The sequence below is a fragment of the Triticum aestivum genome, chromosome 1A (assembly GCF_018294505.1).
Source record: "Triticum aestivum cultivar Chinese Spring chromosome 1A, IWGSC CS RefSeq v2.1, whole genome shotgun sequence".
In the NCBI taxonomy this organism is placed as follows: domain Eukaryota; kingdom Viridiplantae; phylum Streptophyta; class Magnoliopsida; order Poales; family Poaceae; genus Triticum; species Triticum aestivum.
The window spans coordinates 581,943,669-581,970,190 of record NC_057794.1 but is presented as its reverse complement, the minus strand read 5'-3'; the positions used below and the strand labels follow the sequence as shown (position 1 = coordinate 581,970,190).

The 26,522-nt window shown below is 42.8% G+C and overlaps 2 protein-coding genes and 1 long non-coding RNA gene across 4 annotated transcripts; 2 read left to right on the top strand and 1 right to left on the bottom strand.

Annotated features, from left to right (window-relative positions):
- The first annotated feature begins 14,180 nt into the window (after window positions 1–14,180).
- On the top strand, window positions 14,181–16,540 carry LOC123069776 (glucan endo-1,3-beta-glucosidase 13). The gene is made up of 4 exons (XM_044492718.1): window positions 14,181–14,339; window positions 14,516–15,829; window positions 15,909–16,163; window positions 16,257–16,540. Exons 1-4 carry the CDS (start codon window positions 14,267–14,269, stop codon window positions 16,289–16,291), a joined length of 1,677 nt encoding a protein of 558 aa, XP_044348653.1. The 5' UTR covers window positions 14,181–14,266; the 3' UTR covers window positions 16,292–16,540.
- A 307-nt stretch (window positions 16,541–16,847) lies between these two features.
- Window positions 16,848–19,234, top strand: LOC123069783 (uncharacterized). The gene is made up of 3 exons (XR_006432969.1): window positions 16,848–18,302; window positions 18,463–18,515; window positions 18,965–19,234. It is a non-coding gene; the product is annotated as an uncharacterized lncRNA (long non-coding RNA).
- A 4,168-nt stretch (window positions 19,235–23,402) lies between these two features.
- Window positions 23,403–26,320, bottom strand: LOC123182572 (cysteine-rich receptor-like protein kinase 6). Of its 2 annotated transcripts, none has more exons than XM_044595199.1 (7): window positions 25,453–26,320; window positions 25,084–25,212; window positions 24,829–24,971; window positions 24,536–24,746; window positions 24,188–24,428; window positions 23,960–24,110; window positions 23,403–23,885 (listed from the first exon to the last, which is right to left on the bottom strand). In XM_044595199.1, exons 1-7 carry the CDS (start codon window positions 26,291–26,293, stop codon window positions 23,601–23,603), a joined length of 2,001 nt encoding a protein of 666 aa, XP_044451134.1. In that variant the 5' UTR covers window positions 26,294–26,320; the 3' UTR covers window positions 23,403–23,600. The 2 variants fall into 2 exon arrangements, with proteins under 2 accessions (XP_044451134.1, XP_044451143.1); XM_044595208.1 differs by having other exon boundaries at window positions 24,188–24,425.
- Window positions 26,321–26,522: the final 202 nt, after the last annotated feature.

Here is a 26,522-nt window from a genome sequence, read left to right as displayed (position 1 = left end):
GTAAAGAAAGAGAGGTCTTCACATATAAATACACTATCTTGGACATCTTTTATGATTGTGAGCACTCATTAAAATATGACATGCTAAAGAGTTGACGTTGGACAAGGAAGACAACGTAATGGGTTATGTTTTCTTACATCTGAGATAAATTATATTGTCATGGATCATCCAACATGATTGAGCTTGCCTTTCCCCTCATGTTAGCCAAATTCTTTGCACCAAGTAGAGATACTACTTGTGCTTCCAAATACCCTTAAACCTAGTTTTGCCATGAGAGTCCACCATATCTACCTATGGATGGAGTAAGATCCTTCAAGTAAGTTGTCATCAGTGCAAGCAATAAAAATTGCTCTCTAAATATGTATGATTTATTAGTGTGGGAGAAAATAAGCTTTATACGATCTTGTGATGTGGAAGAAATAAAAGCGACAGACTGCATAATAAAGGTCCATATCACAAGTGGGAATATAAAGTGATGTTCTTTCGCATTAAGATTTTGTGCATCCAACCATAAAAGCGCATGACAATCTCTGCTTCCCTTTGTGAAGGGCTTATCTTTTACTTTTATCTCCTACCTTACATAAGAGTCATGGTGATCCTTACTTTTCCTTTTTACATTTTATCTGTTGGCAAGCACAATATGTTGGAAAGATCCTGGTATATATGGCTAATTGGATGTGAGTTTTCATGAACTATTATTGCTGACATTACCCTTGAGGTAAAACGTTGGGAGGCAAAACTATAAGCCCATATCTTTCTCTGTGTCCGATTAAAACTCCATACCCATAAGTATTGTGTGAGTGTTAGCAATTTTGAAAGACTATATGATAGTTGAGTATGTGGACTTGCTGAAAAACTCTTATATTGACTCTTTCCTATGTTATGATAAATTGCAATTGCTCCAATGACTGAGATTATAGTTTGTTAGTTTTCAATGAAGTTTGTGATTCATACTTGAAATTGTGATTGAATTATTACTCTAGCATAAGAGATCATATGACAATAATTATATAAGCTGATGTTCTAAGAAGGATCATGATGCCCTCATGTCCGTATTTTATTTTTATCGACACCTCTATCTCTAAACATGTGGAGATATTTTTCGATTTCGGCTTTCGCTTGAGGACAAGCGAGATTAAGCTTGGGGGAGTTGATACGTCCATTTTGCATCATGCTTTTATATCGATATTTATTGCATTATGGGCTATTATTACACATTATGTCACAATACTTATGCCTATTCTCTCTTATTTTACAAGGTTTACATAAAGAGGGAGAATGCGGCAGCTGGGATTCTGGGCTAGAAAAGGAGCAAATATCAGAGACCTATTCTTCACAGCTCCAAAAGTCCTGAAACTTCACGGAAGTTATTTTCAGAATATATAAAAAATACTGAGCGCAAGAAGTACCAGAGGGGGGGCACTCACCAGCCACGAGGGTGGGGGCGCGCCCTACCCCCCTGGGCACGCCCCCTGCCTCGTGGGCCCCCTGGTGGCCCTCCGATGCCCATCTTCTACTACATGGAGTCTTTCGTGGACAAAAAAATCATAAACAAGCTTTCGGGACGAGACTCCGCCGCCACGAGGCGGAACCTTGGCGGAACCAATCTAGGGCTCCGACGGAGTTGTTCTGCCGGGGACACTTCCCTCCAGGAGGGGGAAATCATCGCCATCGTCATCACCAACGATCCTCTCATCGGGAGGGGGTCAATCTCCATCAACATCATCACCAGCACCATCTCCTCTCAAAGCCTAGTTCCTCTCTTGTATCCAATTCTTGTCTCTAAGTCTGGGATTGGTACCTGTGGGTCGCTAGTAGTGTTGATTACTCCTTGTAGTTGATGCTAGTTGGTTTACTTGGTGGAAGATCATATGTTCAGATCCTATATGCACATTAATACCCCTCTGATTATGAACATGAATATGCTTTTTGAGTAGTAACGCTTGTTCCTGAGGACATGGGAGAAGTCTTGCTATTAGTACTCATGTGAATTTGGTATTCGTTCGATATTTTGATGAGATGTATGTTGTCTCTCCTCTAGTGGTGTTATGTGAACATCAACTAGATGACACTTCACCATTATTTGGGCCTAGAGGAAGGCATTGGGAAGTAATAAGTAGATGATGGGTTGCTAGAGTGATAGAAGCTTAAACCCTAGTTTATGCATTGCTTCGTAAGGGGCTGATTTGGATCCATATGTTTCATGCTATGGTTAGGTTTACCTTAATACTTTTGTTGTAGGTGCGGATGCTTGCAATAGAGGTTAATCATAAGTGGGATCTTTGTCCATGTATGGGCAGCACCCAAGCACTGGTCCACCCACATATCAAATTATCAAAGTACCGAACGTGAATCATATGAACGTGATGAAAACTAGCTTGACGATAATTCCCATGTGTCCTCGGGAGCGCTTTCTTCTATATAAGAGTTTGTCCAGGCTTGTCCTTTGCTACAAAAAGGATTGGGCCACCTTGCTGCACTTTATTTACTTTTGTTATTTGTTGCTCGTTACGAATTATCTTATCACAAAACTATATATTACCTATAATTTCAGTGCTTGCAGAGAATACCTTGCTGAAAACTGCTTATCATTTCCTTCTGCTCCTCGTTGGGTTCGACACTCTTACTTATTGAAAGGACTACGATAGATCCCCTATACTTGTGGGTCATCACAAATAGATCAACCTTCATTGATTAATGTGACATATGTACTAATTAATGTAGTGTATCTACATCGACATGCCAACCAGCAGTATAGCCGGGGCAGCAACATGGCGGTGCAACTGGACCTGGAGGTTGCCCCCTGGGCCCGTCGCCATCGATTGAGGTGAAGTAGGTGAATAAGAAGGGGGTGGCGACGAAGGTGGTGGAGTGGCATATGGGAGAGGTGGAGGAGATCAGCAATTAATTCAAGAGGGAGGTGGTTCTCGTGGATGGATCAGAGGCAGAGCAGGTGGACAAGGCCTCTTTCTTGCTCAATGAGATTGTAGAGATCTTTTAATTTTAATTTTTGGAATGCTGAGATCTGTTCAAATGCTTTGTTTACTAGCTAAACAATTGCAGCAGATAAGGACAGAAATTTGTTGATTTTGCTCAACATGGTGCCGCTTGATCAGTACTGAATGAAGATGAACTGACCATCGTAGCCAGTGTTGATTACAGGTACATGCACTGAATTTTCCGTTGTGCCAAAACTAACTTATTAGAATCTTTCTAATTGTTGCTACCACATTTCAAAGTAAGAACACGATGGTGCAAACGAATCTCATTATCTAGCCATATGTAATCTCAGTTTCTTAATATGCAAACTATCATAGGAGTTAACCCACATTAATGTTGCTCCATTTTTGCTGTCTATTGATTTATGACAAAGGGGATGTGCTGACGCCAGTGCTCATTGCTATTCAAACAAAGGAGTGGATCTGGCAATATTTCAATCAATAAAGGTTATCTTTCCTATGGCTTTTGTTATTAGGTACATGCAGTGTGTGTCACTTCCTTGGATCATATCTGGTTTCTAAAGTTTTAGATGTTTCATATAACCATTAGGCGCCTTTCAGGAAAAATATGACCATCAGTTATCCCATATGGCAGTCCTTGTACATGTTTTTTTATTTGCTTTAAAAATTTAAGATTGCGTTTATATATACAAGGATCGCTACATGTTCCTAATTTTTTAGTGAAGCATTAAGTTGAGGGTGTAGAATGAGGGACCAAATACTTCTTATGTAAGTACCGGAGCAAGAACTGAAATTAGTCTACCTTGTGTGTGTGTGTGTGTGTGTGTGCGCGCGCGCACATGTGCGTGTGTGTGTGTCCACTTATTTCTGGTCCAAGTTTAGTTGTCCCTGATGCTTGGTTTTCATTTTCTACCAGCGTGTAATTGTTGTTTCTGAATGTTATGAATGAATGAAACTTCATCAAAATAGAATAGCACAACTACAAGGTCTTACAAGACTCTGTCCTCTTTCAATGCAAGCTTACCGGTACTTTTAGTAGGAATTATTGTTTATTTGTTTCCATTCTTCATTTTTCGGTGATGTCCCTTTTAATTAGTGGCATCATATATATGCACCATGAATGGCGTCACCCACTTTACTTCTGGAGTTTGGACCAGCGCGTTTAATATTTCCTATAGGCCTCCAAAAACAAATATGAGCTCCTGACTATTCCACCCAATCACATATCTCATCTACCCCCTTGAACAAGATTTTTTTTGTTCGCGGCGTGTCATGCCTGAATGCTTGCCTAATTTAGGTTTATAGGTAAGAGCTACAACTGAACCATACTAATTCTCAGATAAGATTTTGGCATACAAATAGCTCTCAGTTATATAGAAAATTAAAAATGGATGCAGTAGCATATGTTCAGGGTGAGCATAAAAATTAGACCAAATATGGGATCCCCCAAATTCTTTCATGTTTAGTAGTATTATTGTTTTCCATTGTAGATGTTGCATGCTATCCCAAAGAAATCAAACCGTCCGTTTTGTCATCTCATTAGTAAACGACTTCCTATGACCACCACCCCTATTTTATTGCACAATGACATGCTCATTGGTGATTTACATGATAGTCTTCTTTGATTGATGAAATGATATGCCTAAACTTTTGAACAAACAAATTAGCCACACCTTGGATGCGCCCGCTACTGTGATGTAATGGCTGAATGCTTTCTTATTTTAGGTATAAAGTAAAAGCTAAACTGGAACCATACTAATTCTAAGGTCATATTTGGACATACAAATAACTCTCAGTTATATAGAAAACTAGAAATGTATGTACTGTATTAGCACATGTTCAGGTTGAGGGTAAAAATAACACATGCTCCAAAAATACAGTGTGTTGCACAATAAAGTAAAAAAAATTCTTAATAGCAAGGTTATATATACTAAGAAGTGACTTTTTTATTTGGGTGTTACTTTTGACCAATAGAGCCGTATTAAACTTTATTGTCCTTCTGGCACAACTATTTGCATCTCACACATAATGTTTACTTCTTAAATGTCGCAGTTTATTTGGAAGAGGGAACGGAGGGAGGGGGAGAGAGAGAATGTTGCATTGCAGTGAGAGAGGCTGAGAGAGGGAGAAGTTAAACTGTGTGAGATGTAAATCAGTGCATGGTTAAAGTCTAGATGGAGATGGAAGGTGTGATTGCAAGCTAGAAGCGCCATTGAAACATGTGGCGAACTTGGTTCGGGAGGCGGAGAGGCAAAGGTAATGGGTGGAGGGAGAGAAGGAAAAGAGTAATTTAATGGTAAAAAAGACGAGATCCGCTGATGTACAGGAGGAACAGAAAGGTACTCCACATGTTCTGAATTTATGTTTCTTTTTACAAATAAATGTGGAACTGTGTACTGACATGCCTTCTTATCTTGAATCTCCATTTGCACCATGTAGAAGAAAATTTGAGGAAGAGACTAAAAGCTACATACATGATTAGCCTGATTCTTGTCTCAGAAAGTTGGCTCTTTTATATATGTCTTGGATTAGAAAGAGCATGAGAACTTGCCAAGCCATCTGGAAATGCCATCAGAGATGAAACTTTTTTTAGGTTGCTGACAGCATTGAGCTGGACTTGCCTTTGTTGGTACCGCTGGTGAAGACAAACTCCAGAAAAGAGAGTGAAATAAGAAAGACGAGAGGTTGCACAAGATGAGTAGTGATGGGTAGCGGTAGAGGGTGAAACTGTGATGATGATGCGTATCTGACCATTAGTATGTTTCCCATCAAGGAAACCTACAATTTCTATTATGATACAAAGTTTCTATTATGAGGTGTGTTTCTCATAAAGAATGTGATTTCTGCATGATAGTGTTTTGAAAACGAGAGGATTTTACGCAAAGACTGACATTGAAGAAAGGATGTATTAAAATGTAAACCCTAGTAGATACTCCTGAAGTCGAAGTTGATCACGAAGTAGTAATTTGTTTTTCCGAGCACTGAACTACCGTTTCTGATTTTGCTTAATATTGTTATTCCTCATAGGATGTTCAAGAGGAACATCATTCAAATTTTGTTCTTATCATAGCTTCAGGTCCAGTTGTGAGCTCTTTTGCAGTTTTGCTTAAGTTAGCTTAGGATGGGTTTCCTCTGACCTTATGGTTATGTATATACCAAGGACCTATTACACATCTTTTTTCCACTCAGAAATCTTTGAATTAAAAGCGTGTTGCAAGTCAGATGTACCACTGATATATAGTAGACACAATTCATGTTAAACCATTGAATTGTTTATGACCCCTTCCAATGCACGGACAATTAACTAATTCGATACACCATCATCTCTCGAGGTAGTGATAACCATCTCATTTTTTTCAATCAGATGTACAATACGCCATCATCTCTCGGAATATGTGGGGAAGTTTAGGAAAGATGCAAGCAATGGTGCAGTGAGATGACATACATTCTATGTGACGACAATGCACATGCTGCTTTGTCTTTTATTTTTTATTTAATATATTTTTATTTTTAAAATTTTGTACGTCAGAGATAATAAAAATTAATAGCTTCAGATGATGCTTTGAAAATGTCGATTGACAAAGTCACGGATGTAACTATGAGCGACTGGACTCAGAAGTCATCCAATTTTACACAATGAGATGCATACAAATAATTATTCTTCCTTGTATATATGTTGCACATGATAATACTTTTTTTCATGTTTAGTAGCATCTTAGGTTTATAGGTAAGAGCTACAACTGAACCATACTAATTCTCAGATCAGATTTTGGCGTACAAATAGCTCTCAGTTATATAGAAAATTAAAAATGGATGCAGTAGCATATGTTCAGGGTAAGCATAAAAATTAGACCAAAGATGCGATCCCCCAAATTCTTTCATGTTTAGTAGTATTATTGTTTTCCATTGTAGATGTTGCATGCTATCCCAAAGAAATCAAACCGTCGGTTTTGTCATCTCATTAGTAAATGACTTCCTATGACCACCACCCCTGTTTTATTGCACAATGACATGCTCATTGGTGATTTACATGATAGTCTTCTTTGATTGATGAAATGATATGCCTAAACTTTTGAACAAACAAATTAGCCACACCTTGGATGCGCCCGCTACTGTGATGTAATGGTTGAATGCTTTCTTATTTTAGGTATAAAGTAAAAGCTAAACTGGAACCATACTAATTCTAAGGTCATATTTGGACATACAAATAACTCTCAGTTATATAGAAAACTAGAAATGTATGTACTGTATTAGCACATGTTCAGGTTGAGGGTAAAAATAACACATGCTCCAAAAATACAGTGTGTTGCACAATAAAGTAAAAAAATTCTTAATAGCAAGGTTATATATACTAAGAAGTGACTTTTTTATTTGGGTGTTACTTTTGACCAATACAGCCGTATTAAACTTTATTGTCCTTCTGGCACAACTATTTGCATCTCACACATAATGTTTACTTCTTAAATGTCGCAGTTTATTTGGAAGAGGGAACGGAGGGAGGGGGAGAGAGAGAATGTTGCATTGCAGTGAGAGAGGCTGAGAGAGGGAGAAGTTAAACTGTGTGAGATGTAAATCAGTGCATGGTTAAAGTCTAGATGGAGATGGAAGGTGTGATTGCAAGCTAGAAGCGCCATTGAAACATGTGGCGAACTTGGTTCGGGAGGCGGAGAGGCAAAGGTAATGGGTGGAGGGAGAGAAGGAAAAGAGTAATTTAATGGTAAAAAAGACGAGATCCGCTGATGTACAGGAGGAACCGAAAGGTACTCCACATGTTCTGAATTTATGTTTCTTTTCACAAATAAATGTGGAACTGTGTACTGACATGCCTTCTTATCTTGAATCTCCATTTGCACCATGTAGAAGAAAATTTGAGGAAGAGACTAAAAGCTACATACATGATTAGCCTGATTCTTGTCTTAGAAAGTTGGCTCTTTTATATATGTCTTGGATTAGAAAGAGCATGAGAACTTGCCAAGCCATCTGGAAATGCCATCAGAGATGAAACTTTTTTTAGGTTGCTGACAGCATTGAGCTGGACTTGCCTTTGTTGGTACCGCTGGTGAAGACAAACTCCAGAAAAGAGAGTGAAATAAGAAAGACGAGAGGTTGCACAAGATGAGTAGTGATGGGTAGCGGTAGAGGGTGAAACTGTGATGATGATGCGTATCTGACCATTAGTATGTTTCCCATCAAGGAAACCTACAATTTCTATTATGACACAAAGTTGCTATTATGAGGTGTGTTTCTCCTAAAGAATGTGATTTCTGCATGATAGTGTTTTGAAAACGAGAGAGTTTTACGCAAAGAATGACATTTAAGAAAGGATGTATTAAAATGTAAACCCTGGTAGATACTCCTGAAGTCGAAGTTGATCAGGCAATAGTAATTTGTTTTTCCGAGCACTGAACCACCGTTTCGGGTTTTGCTTAACATTGTTATTCCTCATAAGATGTTCAAGAGGAACACCATTTAATTTTGTTTTTATCATAGCTTCAGGTCCACTTGTGAGCTCTTCTGCAGTTTTGCTTAAGTTAGATTAGGAACGGGTTCCTCTGACCTTATGGTTATGTATATTACAAGGACCTATTACACATCTTTTTCCACTCGGAAATCTTTGAATTAAAAGCGTGTTGCAAGTCAGATGTACCACCGATATACAGTAGACACAATTTGTGTTAAACCATTGAATTGTTTATGACCCCATGCAATGCATGGACAATTAACTAATTCGATACACCATCATCTCTCGAGGTAGTGATAACCATTTCATTTTTTTCAATCAGATGTACAATACGCCATCATCTCTCGGAATATCTGGGGAAGTTTAGGAAAGATGCAAGCAATGGTGCAGTGAGATGACATACATTCTATGTGACGACAATGCACATGCTGCTTTGTCTTTTATTTTTTTATTTAATATATTTTTATTTTTAAAATTTTGTAGGTCAGAGATAATAAAAATTGATGGCTTCGGATGATGCTTTGAAAATGTCGATTGACAAAGTCATAGATGTAACTATGAGCGACTGGACTCAAAAGTCATCCAATTTTACACAATGAGATGCATACAAATAATTATTCTTCCTTGTATATATGTTTGATAATACCTTTTTCAGGGGGTATATGAGAGAGATGGAGATAGATTACGTTGATGTTCAAAAAGAATCCTTCGACAAGGGCCTACCTCAATTTCGTTGTAAGGAGTAAAAAATTCACCGAATTTTATACAACAATCATAAAAAAGTTTAAAAGCTCGTGGCAACGCACGGCCATTGTACTAGTAAAATAATAATTAAGGAGTACTCCTTACAAAGATCACTTCCGTCTCTCCAAGTTGTGACTGGTGAAGTGCTGCATGTGCGCCATTTATCGCAACCTATGAGTTTTCCCTTTTTTAGTAGATCCGTTTATTCAAAACGTTTTATCACTTAGACCATGCGTCCAAATCTCGAACGGCTTTCATTGTTGGATTCCTCGTGTTGAAATATTCAAAACTAGATTTCATGTTGATAGGTTTCGATAAAAAAAAAGAATTTCACGAAAAAACTGGATCGGGAACATTGTTTTTTCCCTTTCTGAAAGAGGCACGGTCGTGTTTCTCAAGGAAGCCAAATTGTGCATCTCACGGAAGAAAAAAATAGAAACACGTTTTTTCATTTCCGGCAGGCACGGTCGCGAAATCACAAATCGTGCCCCTCGCGGAAGCAAAACAGTCCCCCTCATGAAAGAAGAAAAAAAACATGTTTTTTTTCGTTTTCAAGCGTGCCTCTCGCGAAATTATAACTGTGCCTCTCGCGGAAGCAAAGCCCTGCCTCTCACGAGAGAAAAAAAATAGAAAATGCGTTTTTCTCGTTTCCGAGCGTGCCTCTCGCAGAGGAAAAAACCAGAAAACAGGTTTTTTTTGTTTTCGAGAGGCACGCTTGCGAAAGCAAAACCATGCCTCTCACAGAAGAAAAAGAAAACAGAAAACACGTTGTTTTCTATTTCTGAGAGGCATGGATGTGCCTCTCGTAAAAGCAAAACCGTGCCTCTCGCCGAAGCAAAAAAATGCGTTTTCTTGCACAAAAACTTATTTTTTTTTTGCCAAAAGCTAAGGAAGACCAGTGGAAAACCAAAAAGAAAAAAAACGTTTAAAAATGCAAAAATGCGTGCGAAGAAAAAACCCAGAGGGACCGCCCAGAGTGGGACACGTCACGGCGGCTAAGATCGCCAAGTGGCGCGCTCTCAGCCCACCTGCAAATGATCGTTGCAAAGCTTCCGAAGGAGTGCTCGTCAACTAGTTGGTCTCATAAATTAATGGAATGGCGTACAAGTCACTCACATCTGGGCCGGGCCAGTTCGGCATCTCCTCGCAAGTGCTCCTCCTGGTTGTGGCGACCATTTTTTCATTAATTTTTAGTCTTTGTTTTTTCAGGTTTTCCCTTCGTTCTATTGGTTTTCTTTAAGTATTCCTTTTGAGTTAGAATTATTTTGAAATCTTTTCTCAATATTACAAGTAAAGTACCTACCTTTCAAAAAGTTCCTGAAATTGCAAACAAAATTCTTATGAATTTTAAATAGTTCACGCAAATTTAGAACTATTCACTGTTTTCCCAAGAAGAGTCCAGATTTAAAAAATCATGTTTCTAAAAAAATTGGAGTTTTAAAAACATATTCATGAACTTTAGGAATTTTCTACCTGTAATAAATATTATAATCAAGTGTTCTTTGTAAAATAAAATGAAAAACATACCAAGAACCATAAAATCGGATGATAACCAATAAAATCGATAAAAATAGAACTGAAACAAACTCTTGTATATACTAATGCACCGTGCATCAATATGGCGAGGAGGACTGCCACAGTCCAAGACCCCGCCAATACAACAACAATTACTTATAATTGAACAGGCAAGCGTATTGGTGAAGTACATGAGGTGCAAGTAACATTGCCTAATTCTTTCATTGGTGAATTCATCCGAGTCAGAGAGAAGCTTAGTGTGACCAAGAAATTAACAAGGTCTATTGGTATTACTAAAGAAGGAACAACTGAGAAATATCTAGTTAAGTTTGATGCTCAGAAGTCTGAGCAATATGAGCATGAGCGACCGGCTGAGACGTTGATGCCGAATGCGCACGAGTGAGAAAAAAATTGCTCAAAAAATACTAGTATTGTTCAGTGAGGCCACTCTAATTCGTAGGTGGTTGCCAAACACAAGGGCTAGAAACCGATAACTTTTGCCTCACGTTACACTATTGGAGGAACACGGGACAAGATCCTGATGTTCCCATCCCTCCCACGGCTACTGGAGCAGCCGGTGAGGGAACCCCCCATGATGGTTGTAGCCGGGTCGTCCTCCTTTTTCTCCTTGGCGGCTATGTTTACCCATGCTTGTCATGAGGCACCTGTAGCCTAAGGTTTTGTGCACTTAAAATAATCGCTTTTAAAGTGACAAGTTAATCGCATCTGTGTCAAGCGAGAGTGTCCAACCCACTTCATGGTGCATTTAAGCACACATCCATTACCGAGTGCACACATGCCTACCTTTGCACTAAGATCCACCATTCTCTCCCAGCTTCCACATATTCCACAATATCCAAATATTGATAATTCCCACCACCTTCTCCCCTCACGACAAGATCTATTCCACTGTCAGTAGGAGCCTCTCCAACGATCTTTATAAAATTCAAAGTAAAAATAAACCCACAGCTTCTCATCACAACAGTGCCTTTGTCCAATCAAACTGACCTTACTGAACCGCACCAATACATGTCACTCAAAATCACTATGTCAAAGTGTGAATGCTCTATACACTCATACAAACCAACACCCCAGTGCCATATATCCAACCGGTCATAAATAAGACGCAAATATACAAGACCACTCTAGCGGATAAAAGTTCCACAGTATTCGTAGTTGACAGTCAAGTGGACTACCGCACGCAAAAAAAAAGACAGTTGAGTGGATTAGTTTTGGACACTTTCGGAGTTAAAGGATGACACTATGCTCAGTCAATACTAGTTGAGATACCGAAAATAATGTAGTTTTCTCCTATGTTAAAATGCAGAGGCCAATTATTTATTCATCGGTAGTATGTGTTTCGAGTCATAAGTTTCTCCGTGTGTGGCTAGCATTTGGATGTATAACCGCTAGTGTCACGGACATTCACAAGCTAGCTAGCGCAACCGGCCAACCACCATCTGTGCAATCTGCCCAGCCAGCCATGACCACGTGGCCTGGATATTCCACGAGATACATACTAGCTAGCGCCATATACACAAAACAATAAAAGTATCGCTATTTGTTGGTTGGCCTCTAGCTTTAGTTTTTCCACACGAGCTGACAAAATATGGTAATATCACGCCGCACTACCAAGCAAGGTTGCACTCGACAATAGGAGGGTTTAATGACATATTTGACTTTTTTAGTAGGAAATTTGCGGTTTAATTTATTCATAACGTTCAGCGACTACAATATCAGATACACACTCTGATGGTTCATGCAACCACGAGTTACACACATCATTGGCACAACACACTTTAGCTAAGACATGTGTCATTTCATTTACCGTTCGCCCTTCTCATTTCACCTAAAGGCTTTCTCTGGACCTTAGCTAGTCCTTGTTCTCCTTAATGAGCGGCCCGTAGACCGACCTGTTCAACTCCTCCGCCGTTCGGGATCTCGCGCAATCTGATCATCTGTCTCCAACATCACCATAGGCAAGCCCAATTCAAGAAATAACTAAATAGCCTTCCTGCATGCCAACAAGTGAACCAACTCCAGATCAGAGACTGATGGGAAAAACTGACAAGCTCCTACCACATGTTGCCATGGTTATCTCGAAGGAACGCTCCACCTGCTCCATCCCCGGAACCCTTCCAATTGTGCCATCTGTGTTTGCCTTAATCCACGCCTCCTCCGACGCACGCCAGTGCTCCCGAGGTTTTTTCAAAAGGCGCTTGCTGCTTCGGCTGGTATCATTAAGAATTAACATGACTATCGACACCAACTGAAAAAATAAGGAAAACCTAGGGTTCTACGTGTTCCATCCCCAACAACAAAGATGAGAACTACTCCCTCCGTTCCAAAATAGATGACTCAACTTTGTATTAAGTTTAGTACAAAGTTAGTATAATGTTGATTCATCTATTTTGAAACGGAGGGAGTACATGCAACAGGAAAAAAAACAGGAAATGAGATGGTAAGATTGTGTCCAAATTGACCCGACTCCTTAGATTTCTTAGCCAAAATCTAGGATATTTTTTTCTGAGAAAGAGGTTGAAACCCCTAGCCTCTACATTAATGCGATGCATACAACCAATTTTATTAATGATGATGTAAGGCAACGAGGCCAAAATCATCAACAAAGAGAGTACAAGACATAAATAACCACGATAGAACCATTACAAGATATGAAATCAACACCTACGACTAAGTCGACTTCTTCCGCAGCAACGCCTTCAACAAGATATGAAAATCCAGGATTGGATCGGGCTTGGTATCCTAATCCTTTACCATTTCTATTAGTCTGATTTAAAAGTAATTGTAAGCCAAATGCGCCCTATGAGACAATATGGCGTAAATGACAGATAGTTGCAACCCAACCCACGGTTGCTATACAAGATAATTGCATAAATGAGAAGATATGCAAGATTACAAGTGGGCAACTAGGCGCACGGAACATACTACTGCAAGCGACGTTTTCTATACAAGACAAGAATGAGCTATTGGTGCAAGCACCCACAGCCCACAGGTAGCGATATAGCTATTGCATTGACCCGCGTCTGGTCTTTTCCACACGTGTTGACAAATGCATGGAGTTCTCTGTGCTTTTTCCAGTGACAGTCATCTACCGGCAGGTAGCCGTCGGTTTTGTGCCCGTGAGCGGTGTAATTCTTCCGTATAAGATAAGAGAAATGGCGGGCGTTGCTGTGGGCGGGGTCCGGGGATGCTGCCACTAGTGAGCATTTATCCGACTGTCTCTTAGATTTAGGGGCAAGGGAGGTGTACCCAAGCATGGGTCTTCTGGTACAAGTTGTAGCTCATCAACTCGACCAGTCCAAGTCCAAGTTAGGCGTATATGCATGCTGCAATTGGCATTGCATATACCCCAATTTTGGTTGCACTATCGTACGTCTTGTTGTGGCTGCCGCCGTCACTTGCACAAAGAAAAAAAAATTGTAGCACCTCCATGGCTCCATCTTACCGTTGGTGCCGGCTATAAATTCCAGCCCGCCTGTGATCATTCCCAACTCATCAGCTCGATCATCATCGTCTCCTCAAGGCCCTAGCTAGCTAGCTCCGCTATACATACCACCGAGGGCGCATGGCGCTGACGAGTCACCTCCTGGTCGTCCTCCTCGGCATCGCAGTGCCGCTGCTCTTCTTCTCCCGTGCAGGTAATCGTCATGGAGACGTTATCCTGATTATCGCATGTTTTTCTGGAAACATATATATGCTGTAGGTGTACGATATAACTTTTTATTTTGAGAAAGAACGATAAACCCTTGCCTCTGCATCGAAGTGTACGACTTAATTGTGATGTTTCTTACTATTGTACACGCACCTACTGCAGAGGGGGGCCAGGTAGGCGTGTGCTATGGGAGGATGGCCACTAACCTGCCTGACCCGACGTCCGTGGTGAAACTGCTCAAGAAGAACAGCATCACCATGGTGAGGATCTACGACACTGACCCGACGGTGCTGCGCTCGCTGGCCAACACCGGCATCAATGTCACGGTGGAGCTAACCAACGAGGAGCTGCCCTCCGCTGCCGCGGACCAAAATTTCGCTGATCAATGGGTGCAGAACAATGTGAAGGCCTACTACCCGGCCACGCAGATCAACGGCGTGACGATCGGGAACGAGGTCTTCAAAGAGGCTAGTCAGCTCAACTCTCAGCTCGTCCCGGCCATGAAGAAGGTGCAAGCGGCGCTGGCTCGCCTGGGCCTGGCGGACGCCGTGAAGGTGACCACGCCCATCGCGTTCGACGCTCTCAAGATGTCGTTCCCGCCGTCCGAGGGCGCGTTCCGTGACGACATCGCGTTGTCGGTCATGAGCCCCATGGTCGACTTCTTGCAGGAAACCGGGTCGTACCTCATGATGAATATCTACCCGTACCTTGCGTACCTGAGCACTCCCGGCATGTCCATCGACTATCTCTTGTTCCGCCCCAACGCTGGCATTCTTGACAAGAATAGCAAGCAAACGTACTTCAGCCTCCTCGACGCGCAGCTTGACGCTGTGTACTATGCGATGGAGAAGCTGCCGTCCTCCAGCCTGCGTGCTGGAGGGATGAGGAAGCTCACAGCAGGGGGCGGAATACTGGAGGTGAAGCTTGGTGAGAGTCACCACCCAACCAGAGGCCACCATGGCGTGGGAACAACAGCCAACGCCCAAGCATTCACCGATGGTCTCATGAGCAAAGTGCGTGGCGGTAACTCCGGCACCACCTCAAACAGATATAACCGGCTCGCCACCAGTGCTGTCGGCACCCCGCACCGTCCCAACGCCGATCTTGACGTGTACATCTTCGAACTCTTCAACGAGGACAACAAGCCCGAAGACGAGCAGGACTTTGGGTTGTTCTACCCGAACCAGCAGCCCGTGTATCAAGTCGACTTTGTCCATGGTGCCGGCCCCGTGCAACCGAGCTACTGTGCCGCGAAGGCCACGGCCGGGGACGCGGCCTTGCAGGCTGCGCTGGACTACGCGTGCGGCCACGGGGCGGACTGCAGCGCCATCCAGCCAGGCAAGCCCTGCTACGAGCCCAACACCAAGCTCGCGCACGCGTCCTACGCCTTCAACGACTACTACCAGAAGAACGGCCAGGCCAGCAGCGCGTGCGACTTCAGTGGTGCTGCCACCATTGTCAACCAGGCACCATCAGGTGAGTGCTTGAATACCACGACCATCCACTCTACACTCTACACTGGCGGCCAGCCATGACGATTCCATTGCTTGCGTAGGCCGGTGCGACCCGAGCCCGAGCTGGTGTGTGGCGAACGCGGCGGTGGGCGCCGCGCGGCTGCAGAATGCACTGGACTACGCCTGCGGCCACGGCGCGGACTGCACGGACATCCAACCCGGAGCACGGTGCTTCGATCCCGACACCAAGGTCGCGCATGCGTCTTTCGCGTTCAATGACTATTACCAGCGCCATGGCCGGGGCGCCGGAACGTGCGACTTCGCCGGTGCCGCTACCATTGTCCGGCAGGCACCAAGTAAGTTCTCTGCTTTGAATTGCTCGTTCTAGTTTCACGAAACAAAATGTATGTGTCTGTTTGTGAATGGTGATTTCGTTCCACTCTTTACAGAGATAGGCAACTGCGTGCTGCCGTCAAGGGCCTGAACTGAAGAAACTGTAGCCAAAGCGAAGCTTTACTACCACGAGATTAAGCAATAATCCCGACAGATTACCGTCTGCGTCCGGCAAAGTCTAGTTTTCAAATGTAAAACTAGATAAATAAATCCATGGTTTTCATCAGGTGCTTAGAGTAAGTACAATAATGGGCTTATAGCACGGTTACATTACACTTTTGCCTATGTGAAAGAGAGTGATGTGGAAAAATAGTGAGAGAGGACTCTCGTACAAAGCCTAGCTATATGCTTTACTCCTAGGCAATTGCAATAAATATAAAGAAAGAGATACAGAGAAGGTGAAAAAAAATACTACTCTTATAGCTTGTTAGAATAAACCCGAGGCACTCTGTCGATCATTCGAGAATCAAGCAATCATACGAGCACGACACCGAGATTTATTAACGAGGTTCATCGATATGGCTACATCCCCGGGACCTGACTATGGACGCTCCTCCTCATGACACCGCTACAATACTGCACCCGGTCGCCCTGGACACCAGCACATGCCGTCGGCTTTCCCTGCGTTCCGGTGCTATTATGTTGGCATAGAATACATCGTGTGTCTACCCGGCCCGCTATATATGAGAGGTCTAGGATACAAGTGTCTTATTACACTACTGGAAATTAGGTCATTAACGATGAGCTACGAACAATACTTGGTCGTTACTGTTAGGGCGGGCCAACACATGTCCAACTTGCGCACGCGAGAACCCATAGTATTAGCTGGTGGTCGTCATTGCAATCTCCTTATCTTATCTTTTTTGAGTAGTTAACAATTTATTTAATATTAATCGGTGAAAAGGATAAATATCAACGTATTGAGTCTAGGTTTCTTATCTTAACCTAATAACTAAGGTGGCCCCTTTGACCGAAACAGGACGCTTGCCTCGATTCAGATCGGCCCGCCAATGGCGTCGACGGCGGCTTTCGAGAAGGGTTGCCGGATGCCGGAGGAGGCAGAGGCCGATGCGCTGCTGGTACAGAAGGTGGGCGTGCTGCCCTCCGGGTTCCACGACGCCTTCGTGCTCCGCTACATCCGCGTCCACGCGTCTGGCCCAGCCGCCTCCTCTGCCACTTCACCGTCACCACCCGCCTCCTCGTGAGCCCCCCTCCCACCTGCAGCCAGATCTAATCTTCTTCCCGTCCCCTCCCCTGCTCAATTCCTGCTAGATGCTTGCTAATTATTTCACGCAGTACCCAAAACCAAGCATGATTTAGTTTCCTCATCTACTCCCTCCGTCCCAAAATTCTTGTCTTAGATTTGTCTAAATCCGGATGTATCAAGTCACGTTTTAGTATTAGATACATCCGTATCTAGACAAATGTAAGACAAGAATTTTGAGACGGAGGGAGTACTACTGTACTACTTTCGCTGGCACTTCTCTGCAAAATTACCTTCCCTCTGTACTGTAGCTGAAAAACAAGTTGTGCCATCATCCATGTAGCAGCTTGTGTACTACTGCATTTTGCTGATGGTTGTGTAATTGAATTCTCAATTCCTGCTGGATTTTGCTAATTATGGCACTAGTACTGAACCCCAAGCATAATTTTGCATCTACTATTATTCTACATCCATCGTCATTTCTTCAAAAAATATTATCTTTCCACTGTATACCCGAGGAATTTAATTTTCGTAATAACTGCATAGTTCCATTCCCTCGTCTAATTGTTCACTGGAAAAATAACTTGTACCATCATGCATAGAACAGCCAGTTTGTTTACCGCGTTTTGTTGAGTGTTGCTGAGATGATGCATTTTTTGTGATGGTTGTGTTACTGAGAAATCATAGAACTCAGGCAACTTCCTGCAAGGGGCGCGACTGCATTGCTGGTTTACTTGATGGGCTCTGTTGTACACCGATGGGTCACAAACCAGGGTCTCACCACTAGAGATGAACATCTACCTAGATACTGCATTTTCTGATGTGAGTGACTATCTTACTCAGTCGGAATTGGATGCGAAATAATACATGTGGTGGTTCATCAACATCACTTCTCAAGGTATGCTTGTTGGTGATGTTGCTTGTTTATGTTATTTTTGGTTTTGTACGACATTCTTCCGGAGGAGGTTCATATTTAAAATCATTTCTGCTCAATTATATCAGGTTGGTCTGTCATGCTTAAAGCGGATATAGTGACTAGTTTGTTATGTGCTTTGCAGGTTAGTCATATGGTTTGTATAATGGACCTATAGCTCGTTCTTGTCTTTTTCAGGTTCAGAAATCAGCGCATTATTAGTTGCTTCACTATATGCTTTGATATCCAGGTTACAACTAGGATTTTCATATGTATGTATATCACTTATCACATAGTAGAACAGTATTCCTTTTTCTAGCAGAGGAGAATAATTTTCAGTGTTAATTTAGTTGGGTACATACCATCAACCAAAAAAGCTCAAACATTTTGCCCATATATAGAATAACTCAACTCTTGCTAGAACTAGATAAGAAACAGACTAATTAATTGTTCGCAAAAACAATTTCTTCTTTGTTGCATAAGGACTGTGCAAGAATTTGGATTAAAACATGTCTAAGCTACAGGAAATAGTATACAATGTTATTTAGTCTAAAATGATTCACATGCAATTTTTTTCATATGTGCTACTATCTTTTTGAGCAAATTCATTTATATGTACTACTAATAAATCATTTCTGTTTTTGCAGAACGGATGGTTCACAATAATAGGAGCATCACAAGACATTGTAGTCATTGGTGAAGAATGATATGCAGTGAAACACAAGGATTTATGATGGTGTCCCATGACTGAAGATTATGAAAAATAAATCACTCTTCTAGGTGATGTATTTCTGGTTAGATATGGACTAAAATAGTTGTCTACAAGGTGTTTTTGGTTTATATTCTCCACTGTATGTGAGGATCGTCTTCAATATGTATGATTTGGATTAATGAAAATAGGTTATATACTTTGACTGTCCAAATTTTTTTGTTGCTTGATGAGTGTGGCCAATAATCTTCAGAAGTTGTCGCCAATCATACTTAAATCACCATAAGAACATTACTAGCGATGACAAAAGTGGTCGTTAATACTACAATTGTAGTTGTTATTGCATCGGCATCGACGACGACAGATCATCCCGTCGTTACAAAATAACGACCACAATATGTTGTCGTTACAAAATAACGACCACAATATGTGGTCGGTATACTTTTAACGATGGAGCCTATCATGACCAACATATTGTGGTCGTTAATGGCCTTTAACAACCACAATCCGACTTTCAACGACCACATATACCGTCGTTAAAAACTACTTTCCTAATAGTGTTAGGACATAACTCCTACCCTGTCTACACACAGTCCAAAACCAAATTCAACTGTAACCTATGTTGTACAATAATATTCGATACAACTCTAACACAGCTAACCTTATTGTATGAGTGACTATAAGTGGTGACTATATATGCCATGGCAACATACTTAACCTTTTTGTCTCAAAATTTACAAGTAGCATTTCTATGTGACAAAGATCACAAAAAAATTGTCTTAGTATTGAGAAACAGTATAACGGGGCTACCTAGGAGCCTCCACAACAATTTGACACTCTGCATCGTCCGATTAGTTCACTCAATGATCTGGATCCTCAAGTCGTCCCGCCGTGTCCCCGCGGTCTTTACGCCTCCCACCTCGAGCGTCCCCGCCGGCCCAAACGCGTTAGTGGGCTGCTGCTCCGAGGATCGATCTGGGAGCCCTCTCCTTTACTGATGCAGCCTACTGTTACGATCCACGTGGTAGGGTAGCAAAAGAGGCGAGCCTGCGTCTCGTGGTTGATCGGATCACCTCCTCCTACAAGCACAGCAGCGGCCTCCCTAAGCCCTAGAGGCTAGAACCGACCACGGTCTCATCTCATCCTCCACCCTCGTCCGCACAACGGCGACACTCCTAGCGGCTCGCAATAGTAGGTTCATGGTTTGGCAGTCGCTTTAGGGTACTTGCTGCTGTGGAAGAAAGGGGCGATGAAGGAAATTAGAGTGCTTACCTTGGTGCCCAAACAGTCCTTGGTTGACCATATCTTCATCAATCCCCTATTAAACTGAAAAGAGGGGTTTTCTTCTCTGAAGTGTGCTTCTTGTTACGTATTACATCAGCAAAGCTGAGAGCCGAAGTGCCTCCCACTGGTAATGATGATTCAGGTATGAACAATACATGTCAAGTTGGATTCCAGGTCACACATGGCTTTACCTTTTTCGTCAGTTCCCAGTATCACCATGTCAGTTAAAATAACTACAGATGTTGTAGCTGATGCATCTTGATATCGTCGGAAACTTCTCCTCTCTCTGCAGCAGTGATTTATTGTTCAGAGTGAGAGTATATCCAAAAATTGTTCAGAGTGAGGCTCTAGCAGGCTGCACACGGTGTAGACAAAGGTATGGCAACCTCCATTTGTTTTTGTTTTTTGAAGTTAGCAGGCTGCACACGTACATCTCTATGTGTAATTTTGAGCCTTTTTTAGCTTGTTGATGTGACAACGGCCGAGGAAGTGACATGTGTGTTTACCTCATGTTTTTTTAAGGGAAACCTTCCATGAAACAACTTATTTCAGTATGTTTTTATCTTCTCCTATGATTTATATTTAGTCAAGTTTAGCCGCTGCTGCGATGAAATTGTATATAGTGTTAGCCTATAAAAACATAAGTTGTTCTGTCCACTTTCACCAATGAACCACAAAGATTTCCCGGCAAAAAAAAAACTCCATATGAATTAGTATTCCTTGGGCAAATAAGAAAATCAATCATTTCAAGGATTTCAGTCATCCTTGCGGTTTTAGGAACTATAACCACAACTTCCGTATGTACTTTTATACTGTATTTTTTGTACTTGAGATTTTTTGTGCAAGGTATCCAATATCCATGTATATCTTTTTGACTGTGCTTATGCTCTTGAATAATAGAGCCATTTTCTTGGAAATCCTCTCCTGATTTAACTCTCTTCTTTTTTGAATCAATTTAACTGTGTTGGTCATACAATTCCCTCGGAGCAAGAACAAATTTAACAAGGCAATACAACAAAACGTGGAGCAGCTAATGGACATCCAATCAGCACTCAAGGCATTCGAGGAGGTACTTCTCTTTGACTGAACAACATGTTCATGTTTTTTTATTGAGGCGACCAGAAGTCGTGTGTGGGCATGTATGACATTGAGATAGTCATATGCTGATTTTGTGAGATATCATGGTATCCTTGACTTTGAACATCAGTTGTAAATAAGACGAGAAGCTGTATCTATACCACCGATGTTATTTATCCCTTGCATCAAAATGTAGAATTTTCTCACTAGATTTACACAGCATAGATATAATGTATATATTTTCTCAAGTATTTGCAATGACCAGATCTTCTAAAATATGTTTTATTAAGATGTATGGGCGCGGCAACGCGCACTTTTATGATCTAGTTTTTTTTTACATAAATCACCCCGGAGCATGTGCTCCTGGGAGCCAAGTTGAATTTCCCAGTGATAGTTTGCTATAATACCAGTGTTGGTACTGCATCCTCGCAGCCCCTCTTCTTCCACCTTGTGACTCTCCTGGTATCTCCAGGATAAACACCATGGAGAAGCTCACACGTACACAAACTTCACCAAGGAAAAAACTAACTCTGCCTCTTGCTGCCGGTGAGAACACATGTACTATATTTTTTCTCTTTCTACAATGGATGATCAGATAATCTTACCTTAAGTCTTGCATGTAATTTAGCGTCTACAATATTCCTAAATATATGATGAGACATACTGTGCTAAGGGCATATACAATGGTTGATAAGATAGTCTTATCTTAAGTCTTGCATGTAATATAGAGATGACAAATATAATGTCTACAACGGGTCATCTCTTAGCCTTATCTTCAATAACTAGTCATTACTAAAAATATGGTGAGACATATTATGCTAAGAGATCATCTCTTGTCTTCTCTTAAATAAGAGAAGACAGACCTTTTCTTATGAGTTCTCTCTCCTCTACTTCATCTTTTATTCTACGTGGCATTTTTAAGATAACACCATTGTACATGCCCTAAGAGAGCATCTCTTGTCTTCTTTTAAATAAGAGAAGACAAGCCTGTTCTTACGAATTCTTCTGTCCTTTACCTCATCGTTTATTCTACGTGGCACTCTCAAGATAGTACCTTTGTACATGCCCTAACCAACCAGGGCAACGCATAGTCATACCCTTCTCCTAGAATCACTCTAGATCCACAAGACTAGGACACATGTGACCGGCCAGTACACTTATCCTATCACGCCATGCACTCACGACTTAACTACAACTAAGACCTTTTCTATAGGCCACTAACTAACGAGCAATGCTACACTCACGGAGAAATCTATTACGGGGTTCACGGGCTAGCTGGCGTGGGCAATTGGGATTGGATACGAGGGGAGGTTGGACCCCACCCCTACTAAAAATCAGGGGGGCTGAGAGATTTGTTAGAAGAAAATTAAGTAAAAGCCCGTAATAGGTTCGTGTGTGTAGGATTATTGCTAACTAACCCATGCAGCTAACAAACTCTCGTACTCTAGCCTATGAGTGATGCAGCCGCTTCACAAGGCCCTCCGGCATCTCGCATGTACGCCACCACTCACGGCATTAGCATCTCACCCCGCAACCTCTCCGGCCAAACGACTCGCCATTTTCATACGTATCACACCCCTACAGCTTGCCAGCACCGACTACAACTAGCTACATGCAAAACTAAACTAAGCATGCTGATACATGAATCAAGATTAATGCTAACAACCAGGTATAGTACAACTTGATTCATGTACGTCACCACTCACGGCATTAGCATCTCACGGCGCACCCTCTCCGGCCAAATGACTCGCCATTTTCATACGTATATCACACTACAGCTTGCCAGCACCGACTACAACTAGCTACATGCAACTATCTACCAGTTTCTCGCAAAAATTTAAAAATGGTCGAATTTACGTCCTCGAGCATGAGGTCCGAATTTTTTGTAATAGTACCCATACTGACTTTGGCTTTTTGTAATACTTGTGTGAAAAGTTTCACAGAGGAATGACTCGTTATATTATAGGCGGAAAAAGACTTGACACTTTATAAAACTTACAATTCATGCTTTTTGTAATCTCAAAATTGTTTTCTTGGCTCTGGAGTCGTTCGAAGCTATTCTTTCGCGAAACTTTTCGCACGAGTTCGAATCCAAACAAATTCAGGATTTTTTTACTCCTTTTGTAATGTCTAAATTATTTTTCCAATTCGGGTGCAATAGGACCATAGATACATTGGCTATTTACGCTGAAATTGTTGCTATGAAGTAAACTCTATGACCGGGCTTGCACTGATGGGATCGACACGCTTGACCCGGTGCTCGAATTGGCACCATCGTTTGTAGTGTAGAATGCCGGCTTCGACGGAGTAGGGAGAGAGAATGTGTTGCTGCCAAGCATCATGGCCACCGTCGACATCATCGGCCGGTCTGCCGGGTTGCCCTGGATGCACAAAAGCCCGACATGGATGCACCTCAGCGCATCACTCTCCGAGAAGCTCTTGTTCATGCATGGGTCTACCACTTCCAACACTGTTTCGGCCACCCAATGCTCCCATACCTGCACAATTGTGTAACATCGATGAGCCAAGATGCGCTGCATGTTAGCCAGATGTTCAAATAACAAGCTCATACTGTGGTCAAGAGATCCTGAGATTGCTGGGAGTTGTAGCAGTCACTGTTCTTCTTTCCTGTCATGATCTCCAGGACCAAAACGCCAAAGCTGAAAGCGTCTGATTTCACCGAGTAGTTCCCACGCATCACGTACTCTGGCGCCATGTATCCACTGAATTAACAACAAGAGTTCATAGTTAGTTAGTTACCTCCTGCTGGAAACTTACGGTCTATCATGCTACTACTTACTATGTGCCGATGACGCGGTTCGTCACACCCTGGGTCTGGTCTCTCCCGAAAATCTTGGCAAGGCCAAAATCCGAGATTTTCGGGTTCATGTTCATGTCCAGCAAGACGTTGCTCGCTTTGAGGTCACGATGGATTACTTTGAGCTGAGAGTCTTCATGGAGGTATTGCAGGCCTCGAGCCACTCCATTTATGATCTTGAACCTCGTTTCCCAATCTAGTTTTTGACGTTTCGCTTCGTCTGCTTTTCCATCAGAAGAATTAGAAAATGGTATAAGATCTATGCGATGTTACACTATTATTTCAATGCGCGGAGAAAACAGACAATGGAATCATCGCTCAACTAGTTACCGAAAAGGATCAGGTCGAGGCTTCGGTTAGGAACAAACTCATAGATGAGTAGCCTCTCTTGTTGCTCCAAGCAGACACCGACAAGTCTAACAAGATTCTTGTGCTTCAGCTTTGCAACTAAGGCGAGCTCATTCTTGAGCTCCTCCACTCCTTGTGTTGAGCTCTTGGACATTCTCTTGACTGCGATCTCATCGCCGTTTAGGAGAGTACCCTGAAAATTGTATGAAAGTTTTGCTCAACCACCAGTTTTCCAGTGTTGTGCCTACTTGCTTCAAGACAGGTTAGCTCATTACCTTGTACACCGGGCCAAATCCACCCTTGCCGAGTTTGTTGCTTTCTGCAAAATCCTCGGTTGCAGCCCGCAAAGTTGAAATGTCAATTAACATTGACTCCACACTTTCCATGTCCTCTGCTTCATCAGTGGAATAATTTGGATCTGTTTGAATAGAGACGCCATCGTGAATACATGACACAAGTGCATAAATTGTTTCATTTTAGGCACTGACACTGTAGCTGGGGAATTTTGAGTGACAAAATGACATACATACCTGGTTGCTTTGCCTTTGCAAGTGCCTGCCTCCTCCTCCTCCATGAAAAGAGCCAAACAATGAGGTTTATGGCTGCTATTGTAGGCAAGAGAATGATAAGAACCATGCCAGGAACACTGTACTTTCTCCCTGTACAATTTGAGATGACTCGTGTTATGTCAGACGAGTGTAGCAGACATGAACTGAAATATCACAAGATTACACCCTGCACGATTTGAAATGGTTGGAGGGAAATGGACATTGGTTGATTCTTTAGAGTTTGAATATAACAATTTTCAGGAATTTTTGTACGCCTAAATATATATAGAGGGAAGCAGAGCAATGAGCAGAGGAAATGTCCATATACTTTACTGAAAGTTAAGAGCTCACCCTCTGCTGTCGCCGATGTAGGAGCCACGGCCGGCCCCGGCGCTCCAGAGCTCGCGGACGTTGCTGGCAGCTGCACCATCACCGGGCCATTGATGAAGGGCTTGGTCTCGTACTCGAAGCTGCATCGGGGACCAAGAAGCCTGCCCCCGATACTATCCGTGAACTGCACCGGCAACTGCGCGATCAACTGAGCGAGGCAGTCCCGGCACCGGCCGGGCGTCAGGTCGGGGGTGCACTGCGCCCAGCTGTACACCTTGGGGAACTCCCGGTCGAGGTCGGCTTGGCCGGTGGCGTACCGGCGCGTGGAGTTGTACGCGGCGTAGTCCGCGGTGGCGTTCATGAGCGTGGCCACGGCGCGCTGGTACCGGCCCGGCTCCGACGTGGCGTTGGCGTCGTTGCGGACCGTGTAGGTGAGCTCCACGCCCAGGGGCTCAGAGTCGTCGGCGGAGAGGAACTGCACGTCGGAGTAGCGGAGCATGCAGGCGTCGTAGTAGATGACAGCTTCCTTGGAGCCGGGGCACACGTTCGGGAGGTTGGCGAAGGCGTTGACGAGGCAGCTGGAGCAGGCCCTGGAGCTGGCGTCGCCGCGGCAGAGCGCGAGAGCCGTGACCTTCTCCGGGACGGCCCCGGCCTCGGCGGTGGCGAAGAGGTTGGGCGACGCCGAGGCGTTCGTGGGGAGCGCGGCGGCGACGAGGTTGAGGTTGGCCTGGTACTGGCTCTTGTCGTTGTATTCGCGGCTGTCGCCGCACAGTGGCCACGGCTCTGTTGCGACGAGGCCGCTGGGCGCGAGCAGGGGGACGACAAGGATGAGAACAGACAAGGCGACATGGTGGGCCGCCATTGAGCAGAGCAGCACGGTGGACGAGCAAAGGTAGCTTTTGGAAACGGGGAAAATTAATAGCAAATTGCCGACCATGGCAATTGGAAGTCGCCATCCACTCGGTGCAACTAGGGAGGGTCGTGTTTAATTTCTCAACGTTTACATGTAGCTGCTTGACGTTTAATTTCCCTTCCTTTAACATCTTTTACACAAATCATCTCATTTAACAGTTTTTAACTTAACTAAAACT